Source organism: Mercenaria mercenaria, chromosome 17, assembly GCF_021730395.1.
Source record: "Mercenaria mercenaria strain notata chromosome 17, MADL_Memer_1, whole genome shotgun sequence".
NCBI classification, from domain to species: Eukaryota; Metazoa; Mollusca; class Bivalvia; order Venerida; family Veneridae; genus Mercenaria; species Mercenaria mercenaria.
The window spans coordinates 562,975-587,748 of NC_069377.1; the positions used below are offsets into that span (position 1 = coordinate 562,975).

General features: G+C 33.9%; 1 protein-coding gene across 10 annotated transcripts in view; it reads right to left on the bottom strand.

The window, feature by feature from the left end:
* LOC123536023 (glutathione hydrolase 1 proenzyme-like) overlaps nt 1–24,774 on the bottom strand; it is a 125,967-nt gene that overhangs the window by 13,458 nt on the left and 87,735 nt on the right. For 5 of the 10 annotated variants that reach the window (XM_045318795.2, XM_053528667.1, XM_045318790.2 and 2 more), the window contains exons 2-5: nt 5,819–5,904; nt 3,290–3,544; nt 2,296–2,393; nt 77–193 (exon numbers count right to left, since the gene is read on the bottom strand). In XM_045318795.2, the coding sequence (XP_045174730.2) occupies nt 77–193; nt 2,296–2,393; nt 3,290–3,544; nt 5,819–5,865 (517 nt within the window). In that variant the 5' untranslated portion in view covers nt 5,866–5,904. Of the gene's footprint in view, nt 1–76; nt 194–2,295; nt 2,394–3,289; nt 3,545–5,818; nt 5,905–12,105; nt 12,125–18,316; nt 18,471–22,203; nt 22,344–24,510; nt 24,667–24,774 lie in introns of those variants that run through there. The other 5 variants (XM_045318791.2, XM_053528664.1, XM_045318792.2 and 2 more) reach the window with 5 other exon arrangements.

Consider the following 24,774-nt stretch of genomic DNA (forward strand, 5'->3'; position numbering starts at 1 on the left):
TATTTTGGAGGGGTCATGCAAGATTTTAAATGGATGCATATGTTAAGGATTTTCATGCGCACCTTTATGCACCCACCGTCATAATCAGTCATGTTTTTATATTCCAATTCAGTCATTAATTTCGGCGACGTCTCTCGTCCATCTATATACATGGTCTGTTTATCATGACGATCATATACAAGCATGAAGCAGCCTAGCAAATGTAAAATGTGTCTCAAAAAGTAACGTTATATCAATATAGAGACTGTTATGGTCTGGCATAAGTGTAAGCCTATTACGATGCAAAGTGTCTGTAAAGAAATATATTTTGGTTTCTCTTCTATCATCTTAAAATAATTTATCTGCATGACCTAAATATAACAACCACACACATTTTACTACTTATATCAGTACTGTCGATCTACAAACCTACATCAATTTTGTAGATTAGATAACAAAAAGACAGAAACCATGGGTAAATTTATAATTCCCTAGATTGTATAATTGATATATGTTTTCCTCAAGTGATAAGGAATCTTTTCTTTACTAAATTTTAGATAATGAACAATACACCAAAGACTAATATCAAAATTAAAATTTTTGCAACTGAAGCTCTGCTCAATAAAATACAGATTGTCTTTACGGTAGTCGGCCGTAATGATATTCGGCACTTTCCGTGAAATTACGTATTCCTATTATGTAAATCGACCTTCTTCGGACGTAAAGGCTATATACCAATAAAAGAAATTGGTCTTTGTTTCATATAAAATTCAGCTACTTCAGACCAATTTTGTTACAGTTTCTAGATTTTCACTCCGTCGTAGACCTATTTTCCACAAGATATCCATACATTTGCTTCAAGAAAACGAAAAGAAAAAGGGGTGTTGAATAGTATGCAGTGAAATGCAAGTCAACTGAAGTCAGGTACCCTCATATTGCCGCATTTCAGAAAGCGGTCCGCAGAATAAACACCCTACTTTCGTTTTCAAGTTAACAACTCGAAAACATGCGAGTATTAGCATGAAACGTGTCCTATTTTATGTAAAATTCATTCCACGAGTGAAATAATGCCCATTTGGCCCCCGATTTACGCGCAAATGCGCGAAAAATGGAAAAATTAGGATCTATTTATTAGGGACTTCTTTCGACTACACCACGGAAGCACATTTTGGACCGAATTACTGCATTATAACCTATAAGAGATATCTTTTTATCAAATTTCATAACATTTTCACCTCTGTTTTCAAGAAAGATGTAATACCGAACATGTTAACAAGTTTCATTGTGAAAATTCGAGATTTTAGAGAAATATAGACATTTAAGTGAGGCCACCCCCTACCCATTTTCTGGGCTAAATTTAGGCTCTATGGTCGCTTCATTGTAAATTTTGGTAAACGTTTCACCTGTATGCATTATTTTTCACTTTGATTCTGAAATATCATTCATTCCGTCATGAATGTGACTCAAATGGACGCATTTTGTGCATTTTCACACATTCTGGAGACAAAATATTGGCCTTTCTATTGCAGAAATTGCTGCCGAAATAGGCGCATCTACTCAAAATATGGTCAAAATTCAAAATTTTTCAAATTTAATGATTATTTTGCATTGAAAACATCATTTTATAACATATACAATCGATTTATGACTATGAAGACTAATTGTGATGTGTTTCGAGAAAAGTCTTATTTCAGCTCTTATAGGCTATATACCAATAAAAGAAATTGGTCTTTGTTTCATATAAAATTCAGCTACTTCAGACCAATTTTGTTACAGTTTCTAGATTTTCACTCCGTCGTAGACCTATTTTCCACAAGATATCCATACATTTGCTTCAAGAAAACGAAAAGAAAAAGGGGTGTTGAATAGTATGCAGTGAAATGCAAGTCAACTGAAGTCAGGTACCCTCATATTGCCGCATTTCAGAAAGCGGTCCGCAGAATAAACACCCTACTTTCGTTTTCAAGTTAACAACTCGAAAACATGCGAGTATTAGCATGAAACGTGTCCTATTTTATGTAAAATTCATTCCACGAGTGAAATAATGCCCATTTGGCCCCCGATTTACGCGCAAATGCGCGAAAAATGGAAAAATTAGGATCTATTTATTAGGGACTTCTTTCGACTACACCACGGAAGCACATTTTGGACCGAATTACTGCATTATAACCTAAATATAACCCAGCACTCACACGAATTTCCGTAAACGCCGGAGATTGCCGAAGTGACATACGGAGAATACGTTATACGCCGACTCTCAATACAGGTCTACGGATCTAAATCCAACTTAATAAAAGCTGTAATAGAGGCACGTACCTCCTCCGATCCCCATGCTGTGCGGGGTTCGAACACCGTTGCAGATCAATGTTGCTATTGCTGCATCTACGGCCGTGCCGTATCTAGCTAAGATGTCCCTATAAGATAAGTATAAAATGAAATATTCAATGTAGTATCAGAGAGGTTACCCATTACAACTTAAGTTATTTTGGTACTGTAACATAATTATAGAGTGTAGAACTAACATAATTATTATCGCAGTCGAAATTCAATACACTCTGTTTCAATTATATGTTGAAAAGGCTAAAACACTATCGATGAAATTGTTTTATCTTTTATCCGAAACATGCAAACGGATTAAAAATAAAACCATTAACAGACAAGAATTTTTGCTACTAAAATCTTTTGTTAGTCTGACCAGAACCTGAAACCTAACATAAAACGCGTTTTATGCTAATCAAAACGAAGATCTGAAGTCGATTACCGCTATTACTGCTTTAGTAAAGCATATATAAATTTTACTGATCAGGGTAATCTTAATAAACACGAAGCTGCAGTAGATTATATCTAACAATCTTATATTATTTCCTCGGATAAAAAATACCAGACATTCTGAATGGAAGCGGTTATTGCTTAATGGTGCGACCATTTAAATATTTCGTGTTAACATGACTGTCTTGATTGGTGCTTAGGATGTAACAGAGTTTGATCATTACAACTTGCACAGTAAGAGCCACAATTAAAAGGCGAACATCAGTTATACTTCTTACTATATTAATCGACAGACATGCCATAGACAAATACACGAGCAGAAGATTGTCGACATAAGATTTTACAGGAAATTGGTCTAACAAAATATGTGGCAGTCACATAAACAACGTTTTGGAAAATAGTTTATAATTAATGTTTTTGAGGTCAAATTTTGAACGTTTAAGCATGTGAAAACATGCTATGGCTGACGTAATATAGAACTCATGTGGCAGTAATTAAGGTCAACTAAAGAAAATACTTGGGCTCAACCATTAATGTTTACCTGCCAATATCAGAGCAAGCCTCGTGATCGGACACAACAGCTCCTACAGGTTCAAGAACGTCTTCAGGTTTCTGGGGCTTCTCCTCCTCATCTCTGCTCAGCCCGACTGCAAGCCCTATGGCAAGCCCAATTCCATACAACAGCAACATCCCCAAAACTACTGCCAGTATAAGTAGTTTTTTCTTTGTACATCTGCAACATCCTACAGCCTTTTGTGACTTCTCATACGGTTTTACTTGACCTCCAAACAACAAACTGAAAAAAAGATATATCAATGATTTTTTGTGTGTTCAATAAATTAACCATACTAGCCACCGGACTGATACGGTTCCCCTAAAGTGACATGTTACACACTTTTTTCCAGTTAGGTAATGTGAGACTTTTTTTTATTTCGTTTAAACGAAATAAAAAAAAGTCTCACATTACCTAACTGGAAAAAAAGTGTGTAACATGTCACTTTAGGGGCACCGTAGACTGATACTAAAAATGTGGTTGTTCTTTTATTTTATGTTATAGTGACAAATGCCAGTTTAATTTACAGATTTTCTCAGAGAACTGATTCTAATATTCCGATATTGGACCTAGGATATAGACTGGCTATATTCACAATTTTAAATATAAAAATAAAATTCAAAAATATATATCACAGTCTAGGAGCTAGTCTATAAATTAACATACTATAATTTCAAATTTGAAACGCCGTCTTCTAACCCTACAAGTATTTTCCTTTGTTCCCGAGCATTTAAGTAAAATGACACCACACGGAGGCAGTCCAGTGCTATTTTTAACTTTACTTCATTTTAGAGAAAGCTTGAGCGACACACTTTGAGTAGACACAAAGTATAGATTAGACAAGATAAGTGAGACAGAGGTCAATATTCCACAGCACGAAGCCCCAAAGCGTATTAGCAAGAAACCGTGGAATATTACATATTCGTGTCCTTATGAACCAATTATTACGCTTGGGAATACGTGTCCTTATGAAATAATTATTACGCTTGGGATAACAGGGCGGACATCACTTGATTTACACATGTGACCGTCGCAGACATGATTTATTAGTCACCCGAAATATCCAAGAATCAATGTTAATATACTGTTTATCTATTGTTTCAATATAAATCCGAACAAATGACACCATCAATGAAGCTAGCGCTACAAGGCTAAAACTTGAATAACATGCATCAGTCATTACTAAATTTTCAGGTAGAGCACCTCGTAAGCTATGTCTTAATATTTGAAATTAATTAAAAACTGTTATAGATCTGTAAACAATTCCAATAAAAAAGTAACGTAAGCTCCAGGCAGTACTTGATATGAAATAGAAATGACAACATCGGATGACACAGTGCACCTCTGAAAATGCTTTACAGAACAATAAATCAAGTCCTTAAATAACAGGACCGTAACTCCAGAAAAATTAGCGGATACAAAAGTTCCGAAAGTAAATGCATGCCCACCTCATGTTGATTATGTATACCAAGTTTCATTTTGATTGTAAAGAACTATGGGAGGAGCCCAACGCACAATTTTCTGACATAGTTCTTATATTTCAAACTCCAAAAAAAATGATCATAACTCCAGACAAAATCATTAGACACAGTAGTCCAGAAAATGTGTGCGTGTCCACATCATGCGTATGATGTATACTAAGTTTCATTTATAGTTGGGTGGAAACTGTAGGAGGAGTCGAATACACAATGTTCTTAAGTAGTTCTAATAATTCAAAGCCAATAAATGAGCCATAGTTCCAGAAAAAAATATTTAGCCAGTCCCGAAATTTTGCAAATGTCAACATCATGCTGATGATGTTTACCAAGTTTCATTCCAGTTGGATGAAACCTGTAAGAGGAGTTGAGTACACAATGTTTTAACGTAGTTCTGACATTTCAAAGTCCAAAAAGGGTCATAACTCCAAAAATAATAATCAGACATAAAGTCCCAATATGTGCATTTCCACATTGCTTTCAGTGAGATATGGGAGTTGTACACATTGCTTTCAGTGAGATATGGGAGTTGTACACATTGCTTTCAGTGAGATATTGGAGTTGAACACACAATTTTCTGACGCAGCTGTAATATTTCAAAGCAAAAGCAAAAACGTTTTAACTCCAAAACATAATATAAATGTAATCGTACATGGCAATTCCAATTATATGCCCATGTCCACTAAATGTTTGATGATGTATACATAGTTTCATTTTTAACTGGGAAGAAACTGCAGGAGAAAGTACTCAAAATAATGTGACGGACGGACGGACATTTCAAACACTACATGCCTCTCAGGTCATCGAGACCTTAGCAATTAAAACACTGGGACAATATGCAAAACATACAAAAAAAAACTCGCAAAAGTGTTATAACGTAATAGCAGGAATTGAGTTGAAATTTATTTCATGATGATAAAAGATTAAATTAAGTTAAGTCACATTTATGATTGTTTTAAAACTCTCCAGACATAGTACTATGTTTTTAAACCTATGCTATTCAGATCTCGACGTTAGCCTATTAAAAACTATTTACACTTACTCTTCATTCTCTGGTATTTTTTCGGGATCCTTCTTTTCATCCGTCATATCTTCTTCTTCAGAGAATCTCTGCTTCTACTGATTATTCTGAAATTGACATGAATGACATTTAGAACAGAAAGGAAGTCAAAACAATACATAAAACAAAATACTGTAAAATCTGGTAAAAAGGCGCATATTTGAATATAAGCGTATATCGAAAGTAAGCGCATACTGCCATACCGTTATTCCGTGCATGTCATGCCCTTCTCGCAAGTAGGCGCATATACAGCAAAAAGCAAAAAGCGTAATTAACGGTAATATATCATAACAATTGTTTATCATGAATACAGGTGACAAGTGTTCTCACCTGTTGAATAGCCAATAGGTGTTAAAAGATTTTAACGTCTACTCTCTGGTAAAACGTTAATTGTTTACGATAATCATGCGTTGTCATTACAGTTTGTCATTCTTGTGTAAATCTGTGAAAACAATATGAGTAAAATGCCTCTTAAACGCAAATCCTATTCACTGCGCATGCCCATGTCCATGTTTTACTTTCGTTTTCTTAAAGCCCTGCTCCGCGGCAACCCATGATTACAATAGGTAACAGTTAAGGGCCACGCTCCACACTTTAGCACGCAAAACCACAGGTATTTTATATAGAATTTTATATAAAATAGACTCTATTTTGACAGGCATCACTGTTCATAGTCAGGATTTTCATGCTTTTTCAGTGACAATCTAAGGTTAAAAGGTAGGACTGGAGCAGGTCTTTAACCGAGGTAAGCAAAGTCAATTTTTGAAATATATCAAAAATAGGCACACACGGCTTGTCTGTACGCGCATATCAAATTAAGCGCATAGTTTTGGCTTAATAAGGTTATAATGTTAGGGTTAGGGTTAGGGGTGTTGGCTGTGTGTCCAACAAAGTGATCTTGGTCTTGCGTGAAAATTTTAAATATTATTAAAATTGGACACAAGCTAAAGTTTAACAGTCTCACATAAATTATAAAAAAAGAAAGTTCAAAATAAGACTAAAATCAGTTTGTAATTCTCTGACTTGACTTGATACGTTTTTTTTTTCTTGTTTTTTGTCTTCTTGTTTTTTTTTGTTTTTTTTCTTGTTTGTTTATTTTTTTGTTTGTTTTGGTTTCTTTGGTGTTTTTTTTTTGTGGCTTTGTGGAGGGGGTGGAGTTAACGTTGCACCGACACAATTATACGTCATATGGCGACTTTCCAGTTTTGATGGTGGAGGAAGACCCCATGTGTCTCTCCGTGTATTATTTCATCACGAGCGGGCACCTGGGTAGAATAACCGACCCTCCGTAAGCCAGCTGGATGGCTTCATCACATGAAGAATTCAATGCCCGAGTGAGGCTCTAACCCACATCGATGAGAGGCAGGTGATTTGAAGTCAGAGACATTAACCACTAGGCTCCTGACTTGATAGCAGTTACTTTAGTGTGCTATACTCACATTTCACTAAGAGATTCGGTACATGTGAACGTCTTGGTCGATTTCGAAACAAAATAAATAGGCATTGGTTCGGTTCCGGTTCGGTGTATACGATTAATGGCCTTTACCGCTAGGAATTAAAAAAATGATAGGATTCATCTGAGACTCTGAGATGGACTTGCTATTTGTATCAGCCCACAGAGCTTTTGATTAAAATATGCCGAACGACATATAACCATGGACGATTCAAACCAGTTAACACTTCTCAAGGCTCTCCCACAGTGTATGTTAAAGAAATTGCAATAATCCCTTCTATCCATACACATGTAGTAGCTTAAAAACAGCTGAGTTTTGACGTATTACCCGGATCAGAATATTTTTTACAAGAGTCTGCATATTTTGACCGTAGACAAATGTTTACAAAATAGTCAAAGCTCTAATGTATTTGAAATCTGAAAGGAACAGTGAAAGAAAACATCTGCCAAGGTCTACTGTGCACGGATGTAAATTGTTACTTTTGTTTTTAAGCCCAGTTCTACGTCAGTAAAGTATATGTTTGTGCCGGTAAATATGTTTCCAGGCATTAACTTGTCACGATATAATTTAAAAGTCAAATCGGATTGAAATCAGGCACGATTATAAGAGAGTTTTCTACCGAATCATCTGATAATTTGCAAGCCTATCATGATAAAGATCAACCCGAGGTTAATGCATGAGTATTTCATGCATTCAGAAAATTCCAGGAAAGATATAAATTTCGCTTATTTTATAGAAATGTGAAGGTTTTATGATTATGGAGTTATACATTTTGTACTGGTATACTTGAAAAATACATTTATTTGATTGTAACTGAATGCAACATCCGGATAGGAGATGGAAAGCGGGGAGGAGGGGGGTGGGGGTATTTTAAAGGCTTAACAAAATTAAGAGTTCAAATACTGTTTTTTGGGGGGAGAGGGTTTCGTTATAGAAGCTATCGAGAGAACAAGATAGTTTCCGTTTTTATCTTGTTAAGAAAGATAACAGACAGGTACTTATTTTAGAAATTATGCAGCAAACAAGAGTTGCCACTGCTCGTATACACTGGCATAACTTTAACGATGATTCTATTTGCCATAAAGACCTATTTAAAAGCTCAGCAAACTCTTGACATAGGCCTACGAAGAATAAACTGAGCAATGTTAAAGATCACTTTGATATCAACATACAGTGCAAGTCTATTAGACGTCTTATATGATCGGTATGCGGCGCTTTATTGTGTAATGTTGATGCTTACACTCCACAATGCCGACGGCATGCGTAATTGTGACAATCATTGTTACATGATACATAAGTAATTGGTAATTCCTGGAACATAGCTCAAGAAACAAGTAATTCATCAAGAAAGGAATCTGATTAATTAAAAAACAAACAGTAATTCCGAATAGCACGAATGTTTCTCTCCAACTATTCTGAGCTTACTGAACACGCATGCACGTGTATTTTGCCATTCTATATTAAACTTTATATTCGTACATTTATGTTTCAATAGATATATAATAAATGTGAAATTCAAGTTACATAGTGTTGAAAAAAAAATGAGTTTCTTGGAAAATCTTACGCTGATTATGCCTGGAATAGAAACATAGCACAATAACCCTGTTTTAGACATAGTTAGAATTTCGAATTGGATTGCTATCCTTTTACTACTTAAGTCAAACACACGAGTGTTTAACTACATTACAGAAATGAACGGCATGGACAGTTCTTTTTTGCAAGTTTGTTTTCACGATGCCATATTTTTGCCAAAAATACGGTAGCCAGAAAAAGGCTTTCGTACTGAACTCTATATTAAATGCAGACTCACTGTAATGGGATTATGTTGTCATTACAAGAGGAAGCTTGTAACTTCACACTTACAGATCTAGTAAATGGAACACGATGCTGCAACATGAATCTCATTTCCATAGCAAATACTTTCCGTTGATAAAACATCTTTTATTATTTCCCCAATCATATTATCTGTCATGGTTGTAATACGAAACAGATTTGGAGTCCGGAGCGTTTTTGTATCTGTCACAGTTGTAATACGAGACAGATTCTTAGTCCAGAGCGTCTTTGTAAACAGTATTATAGATTTTTTGAAAGTCGGTCGCAATACAAACAACAACAAAAAAACGCAGGGAAATGGAAGTTTTTTTTTCTTTGTTCATTCTGTCTGTAAGGTATTCTAAGATAGATCAAGGCAGTGAAAGATATTTCAAAATATTTTTACTGTTGGGGTAAAACTGTCAACCATTGTGGTATAGAAGAAATCTGATCTTATGGAAAGTCTTTAAGCTTGTTTGGTGCTTGTCAATGCATATGTCTGTTCAGGTAAAGCCTCCACGAAATGAATTTCTAGAACTAAACTAAAAGCTTATCATAGTTCGGAGACCTAAAACACGTCATGTACGTGTAAATATGCTTTTATAATAACAAAAGCATACATGATGCGAAAGAAAATGTGCAGTCATCTATTACAAACTCGGTATAAAATCTGATCAGCCGAACACAGAAAATATCATACGCTTTGTGCACGTGTTTTGCTTGCTCTCAGCGATGCAAGTACAATATGAATACTTTGATACATAACCCGCATTTCTATATGATGAGTGGATAATATAAATGCACAGAACGCCTTTGTTAATATTTATTGTTCTGCAACAATAAAACTATTTTTCACGTCTGTGTTTTAGCCACCCACAGACTTTAATTTCCTGCATTTCTATGAAATGTTCAAGAAATGTTTTGTTCTGTAGTATTAATACACTAGAGTGGATTTGGAAACAAAAAAAAAAACACTAGTTCTAGACACATACCAAGCTTCAAACCTCTGAGACAAACCTGTATTAACTTAGTCCAACTCGTGACGTAATTATCACTTTCATTTCATTTCAGTCTGATATTACTGACCGTCAGGGGAGGTAACTGGAGTCATGGGTTATTTCACTGCAGATGCATAAATACTTTTCTATAAATTCTTCTTTGATTTATGTCAATTCTGTCTTTATTTCTTACGTCATTTCTTTCAATTCCATAAATTACATTAAGCTACGTTACACCCTAATTAATTTACTAATGTGGGTAAGTATTTATACCTTGAGAAATAGAAAGATCATTCTTTGATTCGAATTCTGTAAACAATGTATATATAAGTATTTGATGGGCATATCAAACAGTAAGATACGGCGAATTAGCATTGATCGGGCATACAGTTTTATCAGGCTGCATGCTGTTTATTTATCAGGCTGCACGATTATCTCGTGAAAGATTAACCGCGGTCATCATTTAATCATAACGTTGTGCAATATAACCCACGGAGCAGGCTCACGTATCACCACTGTAATCAATGTTAACAAGGAGAAAATCAATAGATTTCATTTTCTGCTTTCGGCATTAGAAGGCGTTGTACTGGAATATTAGTCAACGCGAAAGCAAACACTAAGAACATAGGTTAGTGTATGTGTGGTGCTTGAATCTGGTATTACAGACAGATTACTATGAGCTAGCAGAGGTTCCGTCAACACAGTGATCTAGCAGTAGATACAGTGAATGTATATTTATCATGTTTTGATTATATGTCTGTCTATATCATGTGTATCACATAATTTTCCTTTGATTAAAAACAAATGTTTTGCTAATACCATTTATGATACTTTATTATAATCACAGATTGCTGTACATGTATATTATATGCGCCGAATGTCAAGAACGAGCTTTGTTCGTTTAGCGTACACTAACGTTAAAGTAATAAAAATGCATCATTTTAGATTACCACATTGGAAGGTCAAGGTCGAACTCTAGTCTACCATCGGCAACATTTCCCCGTTGGTGAATGTTTATCTCATTAGTAGTCATTAAAGCTGGTGTCCGTATTGAATATCAGGCTTCTTGATAATAGAAAAATAGAATAATAATTGCTTTCAATTCAAGGGATAGAGCGTTTTTCCTGTTTAGAAACATGAATTACACTGAACAAAACTCTTTGCCATCATATAAATTCGCTCATTTCATGACTCTACCCCCATTTTTGCAAAGACAAAAAAATACACCACTTAGGTCTAGAATTAACAAACAAGCGAAAATATAATGAGGGAAGAAATGACAATTCAAGTTTTAGAAAACAAATCAACTATATACCTCTGTAGTCTAAAAAATAGTATATAATCATTTTCTTAAAACATCACTTTTTGTGCAATTTTGTTACTTTTCAAAACTGGGATTTGGTGGTAAAAATAATAAAGGTGTTTTTTTGAATAATTCGATATTTTTTATTTCTTATATGTTCTGAACAACATATTGTCCAAGTGGCTGCTCGTTTGAAAAAAACAACGCATTTTTAAGATATATACAACATAGCGAATGACGGATTTATGCGACAGAAATACTTACAAGTCTATGCTTAATACATATCCGTATATAATCCCAGAAAAAAAAACCGAAACAGCAAGCCCCGTTTTACCTACTCCCGAGATATTTATATGTATGAAAAAAAAATTACCAGAGATTTGAATATCAAGAGTCTGATCTTGTTTAACACTACTGAGAAGAATGTAGGAATAACGATCGGCTTGCTTATCAGTAATCTGGCATTACGTCCTACAGTATTGCAAAGATTGCTGAAGATAATCACGAGAAACAAAATGTACGATGATTTAATGTTCCAAATTTGGTATTGCTAAACAATTTCCTAAACTTTTTATGATATAAGACACTGTCCTTCCATTGCAACTAACTGTTTTCTTTCAATTCAAGGAAGCTCCATCTAACGATAGCCTTATGATATTTTACTATTATGGTAAAAAAAAAGAATTGCTATTATAAAGCTACCTTTAGATGGGGCCTGTGTCTGAGATGCGAATATTAGTGTAGTGCAATTTCTTGTCCGGAGTATTGCTCATCAAGCACGCACTGAAATGCAGCAAGACATCATAGTAATAATAAAACTCAAGACTAATCAACTTATAATGCATACGCGATGTTTTCTAAGAAATACTGCTGCTAAATAATTTAATACAGTGTTTTGGTTACTCGAGTTTGCAGTCGTGTACCACAGGACAGTGATCATAAATCAGTATACTTGTTAGACTCTTCTGTCGCATCATCTTAGGGAGCCGGAAGTACTAGAAACCACCCATGAGCGGATAAAACTATGTCTAGCATCCCTTAAATTTGTTACCAAATTTCATTCGGGGTAATTTCTTCTAGAGGGCGCATTGTGTTAAAGACGGCGGTCAAACTGTATTAGGTTTCAGAGCATGATATAAAGTGTTTGCAAAGTTACATGTTTGATCTATTATTGATATTGTCAAAATGATTTATTTGCTTCAGTGGGGAGATATATTTTCTCAGAAGGTGTACATACAGTGAATTTTGCAGTACTTTTATTGTTTATGAAAGAATTACAAAAGCAACTGACAGGGATAGTGACAGAAACCATCTGCTCATAGACTGACATTGAAATGTTACTTTCATTATTTAGACGCTTTTTCTGCGTGTGTTTGTAGCAGGAAATATATTTTCCGACTTTAAATTTTCACGATATGATTTAAAAGCTATTAAGTCCGATTGAAATCAGACACTGTCTTAAGAGAATGTACATGTGATTTATCTGATAAATTGAAGTCATTTACATGATAAACATGATGGATACATTCATGAATATTTTATAAACTGTAATAATTCTAGGAAAGTATTCGATTTTTATCAGAATCTTTGAAGGATACGAATGGGTTATGTAGTTTGAAAATTTCAGGAATTTAGTGTTATTTATTAAGAGGTAAACGCATAACTCGATGATATGTGGAGGTAGAGACTAATACACGAGGATATATGGAGGCAGACTAATGTCCTGAATTCGCGGAGAACTGGGGGTAGCCTTTAAAGCCGCTGAGTGAATTTTGATCTGCGGAATATTTAAGATCCTGTCAGTAGATAATCCCTATTGTACATAATTATCAATCGCCGCTATTGACTGGTCTGTATTTTAACACAATTTTGCTGTGTTAGAATCGAAGAAAGAAATATCAAAAATTATATTGCAATGATTAAAGAAAAACTGAGACTGCTCTTCTCTGTCATAGTATAATTATATAGTTGTCATGTAAAATGGAATTTCTACGTTAAACATAATAAATCCTTCAGTATCATGTATATTCTTCAAGGTCTTAAAATGTATCACCTCAAGAATGAAACATTATATGAATACGTTATACATAATTCATTATGACTTTAAATCTCGATACATCACAAGAACTGTTCTGAATGCATCCGATAATTAACGAGTACGTTTATCGTCTATTCATCCGTGAATTCCCGTGATGTTTTTTTTTTTCTTTTTTTTCCATCTGAGATTAAACAAAAACACTTGCCATATTATCGACTTATCGAATTACATTGGCAGAGATTTTTTCTGGTGTTGGAATAATGCGAACAATTAAATGAGACATTTTAATTGAATATTTGGCAGATGTGGAGGAAATAGATTTTTCTGCTAACGTTAGATGTTATTTTCTGTTGAGCTAACAGTGTTATATGCATGCGTCATTACCGTTTGATAAGCGAATGGTAGTATTGACTGTGGTATTCTAGAGAGGAAGACATACATTTCGTATATAATTACGAATTAAAACAATTATTATATATTAAGGTTAATTATAGTCAATAAGTATAAGCTGACGTAAAAAAATCAAACTAATGACATAACATAAACAGCAATGAAAGGACTGAAAAAAAGAACACGGGTCTTTTCACTATATTTGGCAGTATGACTGAAAATCGATGAATATTAAGCTATGAAAAGTGTCATAAAATCCACATTGTTGAGCGTAATTTTAAAAAGTGGGATTTTCTCAAAAGAGCATGTTGTAAAAACTGGCCGAAGGATCAATCTTTCAAATCGAGTTAATGAAAAAAAAAAAAAAAAAAAACAAGCACATGACCCTATCTTTTCGTTTGGCTGAATTTTCGTCGGATACAATGATATTCAAAAAGTACTGGTTCTGAGATTTCACATTCCAGAACAATATTTGTTCAAACGTTCAAAGCTACCTTAAATAACGATTTATAAAGCCGTTAAAGGTTACCTTAAATAACGGCTTATTGAGTCGTTCTTACCATAAAAGTTGGAGACTATTAAAATTCATTATTGAAACTGCAAAAGACAGAAATGGCACTTTGACTGGCATTCCGCTGCGAGAACGTAAGCGGAAGTCAATATTTAGTACATGGAATACCAAACGGGAGATCATAAGGTTGGTTGCGGCTTATCAATGCGTATAACCGTGTTTATAAAACTATTTTTTTTATTTTCCAGGACTCGAAGATACGTCCGGTATGCGCAAAAAGATATGCTTCAATACATGCCCAAAGCATACATGATGAAAGTGTGTGTTTGTGCGATAATCCAAATTAAGTTTTAGTAATACCACTACAGTGAATGTGCCTCATTTTGATAATCAATTAAGAATAATCTGAAGTGCGTACATAAAAAATGAACGAAACCCCTTTGTTAGGATTTATTATTCTGTAACAATAACAGTGATTTTTGTCGTTTTTTCACGTCTGTGTCTGAGACTGCCATGTGCATATTTTCAGCCGTATTATCAAGAAGTTTTTGCTGCAGTGTAAATACACCAGGATGCATTTGTAAACAGATGAACCTATTACTTCTAGACATCATACTAACCGCAAAGCCAAAATAAATATCAGCAACTAAATGTGTGCAACATCTTGCAGAACTAAGTGTATTATCCGTAGATAATTATTTGATCCATTTCTATATATCTCGTTCAACAATTTTAACTTCATCTTACACCTTATAAACAAAATGACAATAGAGTAAATTAAGGACATCGCGACGGCTTACAATCATAATAGTGTTATGGAAAAAAACATTCCATATAATCAAACTAAACTAAGTGTTATTAATCCGTGGCCACGAGTGTTGGGGTTATAGGAATGGTCTCCATCCGTCCGTTCATTCGTCCTTCCGTCCGTCTGTCTGTCCGTCCATAACATTTTGTGTCCGCTCTGTATCTCCTTAACCCTTTGAAGGATTTTCATGAAACTTGGGTCAATTAATCACCCTATCAAGACAATGTGCAGAACTCAGGAGTCAGCCATGTTGGCTCAATGTTGAGGTCACAACTCAAAGTCAAAGGTTTAAGCATTCTATTTTATGTCCGCTCTGTATCTCCCAACCCCCTTGAAGGATTTTAATATGACTTGGCTACCCCCCTTATCAAGACAAAGTGCACAATTCAAAAGTCACCGCTGCCAGCTTACGGTCAAGGTCACAACTCGAATGTTTAATGGTACCACCCAATACCATCAACCCTTTCATTATCCATAACAGTGGCGGGGGATATAGCTGTCTTTCAGACTACCTTGTTCATATGATCATACACGCAACGAAAGCGTTATTTTTAATAAAACATAATAAAATATTGTAATATCATAAAAAAAGCTATAGAACTAATTTATTCAAAACGTGTGTCTTTAATTTGTGCTAAAAATACACAATTTTATATATTTAATCTGTCTTGTGTTATATTTAGTTACTTCACTGACATGTTGTACATTCTTCTTTGAATGCCTATCACCTTTTATTTGCCATAAACTAGGCTAAGTCCTTGTTTATTGACTAATACCAGGCAGTATTTATATTGAAATCTTTATTTATTGAGGAAAGACATTCTTAGGTTCGAATTCCTTAAGTTTTGTTTACAATATAAGCATATAACTTTCTTGCAATGCAGCCAAAAAGATATCAAGTACCTTGGAATTATAAATACTGACGTTTTCCTGTTTTCCATTGATGGAGCGTGGACATTTTTATCAGGCTTCGCGATTTTCCCGTGAAAGATCCACAACGGTCATCAGTTTAATCAAAACCGTGTGCAATATTAAGCAAATAATCACACTTCCATATCACACATGCGATAAATGATAACACGTTAATCACATTCCTGTATCAGATATGCGATAACTGATGACGAGAACATACAGATATTTCATTCTCTGCTGGATGTACAGCACGAGATAGCTTTGTGGTCTAATTGTACGTAAACATCATTGCAAAGAGCTTTTATACACTGGGTAAAACTCAGTGCCTGTGTTGGGCTTGAACCCTTTAAAATACTCAGATTTCTAAAGACTAGCACATGTCAGATACAGAACTATTGTTTTCTGTAAGATAAGAACTTTGGGCAGGGAATGATCAATCTGACTAAAGTACATCTCCTATTACGCTACGCATAGGATCTGACAACGAGCTATTGATGGCCTCGTTCTGATAACCCTTCCGCTAGCCAGTCAAAAGTTAACTTACAACATCCTGCAAGCTTTAAAAAGCCTTGATATTTGATATCAATAATTTTTATGTCGAACGATGTCAGATAGCCGGTTAGCTCAGTCGGTAGCTTACTTGCTCTGTAAGCGAGAGGTCCCGGGTTCGAGTCCTGGATTAAATGCGATTTTTTCTTACTCTTTGACATTCGAACAAGTTGTCTGATTGGTTCAAACAAAAATAGATTTGCGAAAATAAAAATAGCAATCTTGGAAATCCAAAATATACAGAAGACGAATGTGAATAGGTCGTTCTCAGATCTTCGTTTAGAAGATCAAGTACTTTAGTCAGATTGGGGAATGATTATAGTGCAAGTCCAATGTATTACTTGGACAAGACAGCGTCACTAGAATTAAATGTTTAATGTTTTGGTTTTCATTGTGGATCGGTTAAAGAAAAAATGAATAATTAAAAGTCGCTTCTTGAGAAAGATATATCGAGAAATTATTTTCTAAAATCTTTTATTTTCGTTCACTTAAAATCCCTCAAAGTTAAAAAAAAATATATGGCTTATTTCATGTATAGACTTAGGAATTGCTAGTCATATATTACAACTGAAATTATAGTTTCTTTCGATTTATTTTGCTATTTTCATCGTTGATTTGTGCACTACTTATGTTTCAGTTAGTAATTACAATAGATCATGGAATGTGTCTTAATTCATAAAGATAATTATTAAAATTTGTGTATATGGAAAAATCTGCTTTGATACAATGCTGAAACTACAATTTTTTTTTCACTTTTCAAATATTCATAGCCACGAAAATTACTATATATATTTTTTTTCAAACGACAGACAAATCACATACTAATCTATATATAGCTCTTATCTAGAAAACATATTTATAAAACATTATCTCATCAGTAGTCATACCTTTTGCAAACATGACTTGCATTCTATTATTAATGCATGTGTCATACTTAGTTTAGATTACAGCGTCACCGATATAAAACCATAGCGATGAATTTGTTCAATACAGATATTTCCAAGCACATGTTTCTTTAACATCCGAGAACCAGTTGGTATTTTAATCCAGAAAATAAAACGTAAAAGTCCCGGAAATAAATACATAACAAAGGTTTTAATATGAATAACGTTCACAAACTCGCAACAAAATAATTAGCCTGGGAACCCAGTCTGACAATTTCTAACTTTTTTCCTGCCTGCACATTGACAGTTGATAATATCAGAAACTCGATGAATGCCAATTAACACTAATCAGCGCAAAATTAATGGTATCTTTAATGCATAGATATGATTTCTTATAACCAAGTAGGAATTATCAACGACTTCCAAGGCTACTAAATAATAACCATGTACGTTTACAATATTATATATTCTCTAGCAAATAATGGTCAGCAATAGTGAAAAGTGATTTTATAAATATCTTGACCACAATAAATACATAAAAAGTCATTTGATTTCTCATTATAAAAGAAACCTGTATTCCTCTATTCCCGGGTCATAAACCAGAGAGCGAATTCCCCAGAAACACAAATACAAACCTAATATTACTTTGTTTTGTTCACTGGAGATAACACTAATTTAAAAAAAAAATTTAGAAAAAAATCCAGTCGGTAGTAAGATTATTCACTAACATGTCTTTCATTCTGTTGCGAGAACAGATCCTATTTAACTTTATTAAATGACTGTGCCGTAGATGATAAATCAATGCAGTCATAGGTACTTACAAGTTTATGCTTGTTAAACATCCAACAACACTTGATATCTTATTCCAGAAAATGAAACTGCAAGTCAAGAAAACTTCTAGCCCAAACAATTTAAATGTAAAACAGAGGTTTTTGATATGAATGTCTACCACAGTCTCGCTACTGAATGATAATCTTGACGTTTACGATATTATATACATTCTAGCAAAGGCCTGAATATTGGCCGAACTGCTAACCAGTAACCAGTAGTTACGTACGTCTTAGCTGCGTTACTCAGATCGTCCAAGATAAAATGCTGATCATTATTTATTGTAAGATAGGTATTTCATATTCCAAGTGTGCTAGGGCAAACAAAGACTAGATAGAGTTTTGTGATATTGGACACATTATTTCTACTGCAAGTTAAGTAACTGTTTTATTTCTAATAAACAGGATGTAATGCGGAAACTGTCAACGCCTTCGGAACTCTTAATGAAATATAATAATATGTAGCTAACAAGATCACTGCGTAAAATGTTATATTCGTTTCTTATATCAAGTGTTCTAAATTTCAAACAGCATTTCGGACATTCCACTAAATCTGGGTCAAGTACACTTTTGATAATCATCATCATCACCACATCACTTTATGTTCTTTAATTCAATATAAGGAATATCACAACACGCCAACTTTGATAAAGAAAAAGAACAGTGTGTCGGTATCCATAAGTATTTTATTTCTATTCAGACTTAAACGTTAAGATTTTTAACTCCAAAAGCGTGACGGTACCATTTTTAAACATCTCAAGTCCGTGGTGATTATTACTCATTTTTCCTGACAAGTCAAAAAACTATCTGCCTGTGTATTAGATCAGTCGATAGATCTAACAAGTTTTTTGTTTAATATAAGATCGATAAACTAAACGATTATTCATGGATGATAGACGACAAACGTTGCATTAAGAAGTGTTTTTCTTTCAAATTCTTATGAATGAAGTACCATATATTCATAATATTTCAATGTATGAACCGAAAAATATAATTCTGGGTCTAGAGGGTAGAAGTAATAATCATGTCATTATGTATATTGTTGTTAATAATCTTTCAGCATTCACTCTTTAATAAATTTTCGGCCACATACTTGTGGAAGACGTTTAAAGGCAAAGTTTAATATTATTGTTTATTAATCAAATAATCAATGCCTTCGAGTTTGTCGTCTAATTTATCACTGCTCAGAGTTCAGCTGCGCAGGATTTGAACTACGAGAGCGTTAGCCCGAGTAAGGATCTGTATGATGAACCGTAGTGCACTAGACGATAAATTATAAGAAGGCTTTGTTACATTTGCTTTGATTTGTTTCTTACATTGTTATTGAAATACTTTGATAAATTTTATGCCGGACTTCATTTTTCCGAGAAGTAATGAACCGGACGTCATTCGGCAATTTGAAGTCATAATTGACGTAATAATGCTCTCTTACCGGTCCGTACGTCAACCGTTGCTAATCGCAGAATATACAGAGCTTGGCCTTCTTCTTTGTTTACCTGGCGATCAAATCCAGCCATGTTAGAATAAACAGCATACCTTTCAAGTCAGGACTTTGGAAAAGAGCTATATCATATTTGAATCTCCATTATTACCGTTGTTTTTGTTTGAAAGTCTGCCTCTCTCATCTGGATGATTCTATTAACCCGAAGGCTACAGTACAGGACTTCCCTATGGTAAGGTCAAATATAAACAAATAGGTTGATACCTCATCTGGTATTAATCAGGACTGTACATGTCTAAATCATATTTATCATGCGGATAATCAAATATATACGAAGATCCTTTGGGACCAAACAAAATAATTCCAGGCACGTTTGATTGAATATTTTCATGAGAGGTAATTAAATATGCGCTCCCAACACCTGCTGAATTGATACCCTATTATACAAGAAAATTGACTTGTTTACAGAACTGAACAGGTGATAAGAAATTACCGAACTTTAGATCTTATCGGAATTTTCTTTACGTATCAAATGCAAATGAATTAACTCTGGACGAAGCTTTACCATGTGAATGCCTATATATACATGGTGAGCCGGCTTGGACAAACATATTTTCCGGTACAAACCTTTGCAAATCTTTTTATCCACTGATATCAATCAATAAGGCTTTTTTTTCTGTCGTCGTTTTTCGTAGTTCTTTCTGGATAAATTTGATAAGCTATACAAGTACTGTACAACATCTGTAAATAGCACCCCTTGGATTCAATTTTCCTCTACATACTTCTGCCTATGTTCGGTTACCTAACTACCACCTAGACAAGTACAGAGATAGGCTTGACGGACGTAAGGATCCGTTCCTTGCGTCACATACCTAGACAACTGCCTGCTAGCTATTTTAGATCCTGTGTTCAAGACTTGCACAAGGAAGATACCCGCGTGGCACCATGCGTTTTTATTCTATTTATTTAAACTTCTGTTACTTACAATATAAAAATGTTTATGTTGACAGTTGTTGGCACGGGCTATATGATTCCATTTTGAGCAAAATCACAAAACAAATGCAAAATGAATGTTGTACATGTACAAAGATTTTGTTTCCGTTTGATTAAAAGATAGCAACACTACATCTTAACGTTCAGCGATTTATAAATAAAAATTTGTTTGGTGTTTAATTAAACAAATAGCAACAGCATATCGTTTCGTTCAGCAAATTATACAATACAATACAATACAAAATCTTTTATTGCATTAAACACACCAATGTTTATAGCAATTGACAACTAACATTTACAAATATACATTACAAAACAAAATCAAATATGTAGAAGCAAGAAAATGATTTTTCCAGGAGCAATATATTATAACATCCCTATTAGTGGTAATATCATATATATAATTATATATTAACCAGCAGACTACTATGGTTCGATTCTCTGGAGATTTGCATAATAAACATATTTTGCAACATTTATAACTGTTTTTCTATTTTTACAATTTAGCAAAGATTCAAACTTGTTGAGTGTTGGCCAGCTACAATAATAACGTGGCAAGAACTTTCTCCGAAGAGTTGTATGTTTCGGACAGACTAATAAAAAATGGAACTCTGAGTCGACCCTATTCATATTGCAAGATTTACACAATCTCTGTTCCCTTGGAATGTTATTATATCTGCCTGTTTCAATGAACAATTTGTGGGATGACACCCTATATCGTGTTAGGGCTACTTGCCTTATAAATAAAGATTTGTTGTGTTAAATCAAACAAATAGCAACATTATCTCAAAGTAGCAATTCCCTATTTTCTCACAATAACTGCAAGTTTTGCAAATCATTATCGCTCACAGTTGTGTTATTTAAAAAGCTACATGTATTAATCTTTAGCAGAAATAATGTGTACCTATTTAGATATAAATTTTCACAGTTTTGAATTTCACACCAGCTTGCAGAGAAATGACAAGTGCAATCTTATAAGATTTTCATTACATTAATGCACACGATATTAGAAAACAGGAAATGAATTAAATATAAGCATAAATTATATGTGGTTCATTTTATGTCGGTTCGACAATTTTGGAATATGGTCCAAAACTGCCCAAGTTGAGTGATGATTTACCAAGTGAAAACGTTTTAAAAACCTGTTTAAATTTTGGTAACTAATGCTCGTCATTAAACCATTTCGGGCTGATTCTTACCACGTTCGAATCTTCTCGACAATTCCTATATGTGATACACAACTGTTGTTTTTTTCCAGTGGTGGATACCGAGAGTAATAAACTTAAGACAGACGTAAATATTGTCCGCTTAAGCATGTTAACTCCAATTCGCCTACATCGAACAGTGCTTAAAACACTCATTTTATATGGTAAAATGATTATTAAATATCGTAAAAAAATAAAATATTTCTTTAATATCAAACAACGAATTGTGAAGTCGTTCTTACCTGAAAACTTTATTATAGCGTAAACTATGCCATCATTCTATAATTGTTAATTAACTCGAAACTTTTACATGATTAATTGTCATTACACGAAACACGATGGAAGTGAAGCTTCTTCCGTGCATGAGTTGAAGTACAGCGTTGTTTTCTGCAAGTTATTTGATGCGTAAGAAGTGTATCATATTGGCTCGAGCTTATCAGTGCGCACTACCATGTGGATAAAACTACGATTATGAATTTCCAGAACTCACGTATTTAATCATAGACTGAAAATCTAAAAACACATCAAATACGTCACAAAGAAATCCTTTGATAAGTAACTATCAAAAATTTGAAGTTCCACTACGGATTCAGTGTGAGCGAAAGAATAATGAATGTGTTTGTCTTATAATTTCCAACCTACTCTCAACGATGCAAGTAAAACATAGAACTTTGATATATAACCTATATTTCTTTATGTTTAAAAAGAATAATGTAAAGTTAAACGATTGAAGTTAAAAGCTGTTTAAAACTTGCAACACAGTGCGAAACAATGTTAACTTTAAGACTGTTTGAAGTTAATGCAAATTTTTTGAACATTAATATTCGGGGTCCACTACGGTTTTAATTACATTAAGGTTTCAAGCAAAGTTTATTTATATACCAGAGTGCATTTGTAAACAAACGAATACATTATTTCTAGACATCAATCATAGAGAGTCAAAATACATATCAGCACATGCTGATGCATGTTGCACAAGTAATTATATCATCAGCAGATGGCATCCATTTATATTTCGGTATTAGCAGTATCTAGCCGAAACCAAGATTTTATACATTAAATTATTACATTTAAAGATTCTTTTGTTTATCAGTCAATTTCTTCTAGTGGTATAACATACACGTTAATATGCTCTATGTTTTGTTAAGATTAAGTTAAGAAGTATTATTAATATGTCAGTTTTTACACTGAAACCTCGGTTTATGAGACAAGATATTGTTGGATTTGATTTTTCTAATACCGTTTTCCTTCCTGGCTTCCTATTACAAGCATTCTAATCGGTATATCAAAATCCTTGCAATGCGGCCAAAACGATATCACGTTTTTGAGAACGATATAATAGCATTAATGGAGCTTGTATATTTCTATCAGACTGCACGCTGTTCACGTGAACTATAACCACGTCCGTCAGTAATGCAATTAGCTATCAGACTTTCATATCAACAAATATCAGATAAACGATGATAATGAGAAAATCAACGTATCTCATTATCTCGTAGCAGTAGATAGATAGGATAGAACACTATCCAAAATTGTCGGGGTCAATAAATGTCCACTATTTCTTTTTTCTTAAGGTATCCGGTCCACAAATAAGTAAGTTCTGTAAAACAGTGCTATCAAAATTAATCAAAAACTTATGCCTGGTAAGCTCATATAATTTTGGAATCATTTAATAGTTACTGAAAAAGAAAATATACGTTACATGACAAAAATATGTTACAGAATTTTTATTTTTTACATTTAAATCTCCAATGATTCTTAAAAAGAAACCAAATTATTACAGTAAGATTTATCATTTCGCAGTCAAAAACCATGACTGTATTGATTCTTGAATATTATGTATGGTCATATTATTTACTAATTCTTGTTCAGCAGACACAACTCTTTCATATGATGCAAAAACAACATGGGGTCACCAGGCATCGACATTTTACCTCTTTGTTGATCGGGTACCTTAAGTTAAAGGCAAACATTTCACCCGTAATTAACATTACATTCTTATTGAAAACAATGACTACTGAATATATGCTTTAGTAAAAAGATTTTTCAGTGGGAGACCGGCTTCTCAAAAGTCAATGAATGCCATAAATTGCACATTCGCTTCAATAAAATTCCATCAATGCTATTTTTTGTTTTGGAAATTCCCTATTCCCTCTGGTGGTGGAAGCTTATCAAATTAGTAGAGTGAAACGTGAAGCTCGTCTAGAAAATATCAGACCTAATGCATAGTCGTTTAATGTGAAATATCGATTATAACTAATTGCTAAAAATCTCCAATTTGCGCCCCCATAAATATCTCAAACTTCAAGCGTTCGACTTAATTAAAAGGCTTTTGCGCCTTTTATTAATTTGAATTAAGGTACTACAATAACTGTTTAGATCTATCTCCCTGCTTTTGGTCATTAAGTTGTACTCCATAAATGGCTCTGTCAAATGAAACATGAGGTGACTGAAACTATACACATGAGAGAAACTACACACATTTTTAAAACGTCCATGTAGAAAATCTGCTCTGATTTATTAAGAAAAACTGTAACATAAGTACTTACAAGTATTTTCTCGCTAAACGTCCGACAACGGAAAAGTATCTAAATCCAGAAAATGAAACGAATTGGAAAAGGCAGTCCGCAAAATAATAAAAATATATTAAAAAGTTTCATATGATGACCGGTCTTTTAATGTGAAACACTAACTCTCCACTGAGCAATACAAACGTTAGCGGCTTGTATACATTCTAAGAAAATAGATGGAATTATTGGCTGGCTAGCTTATAAGTTATCTAAGATGTAGATCTTGGCATTACGTCTGACGTT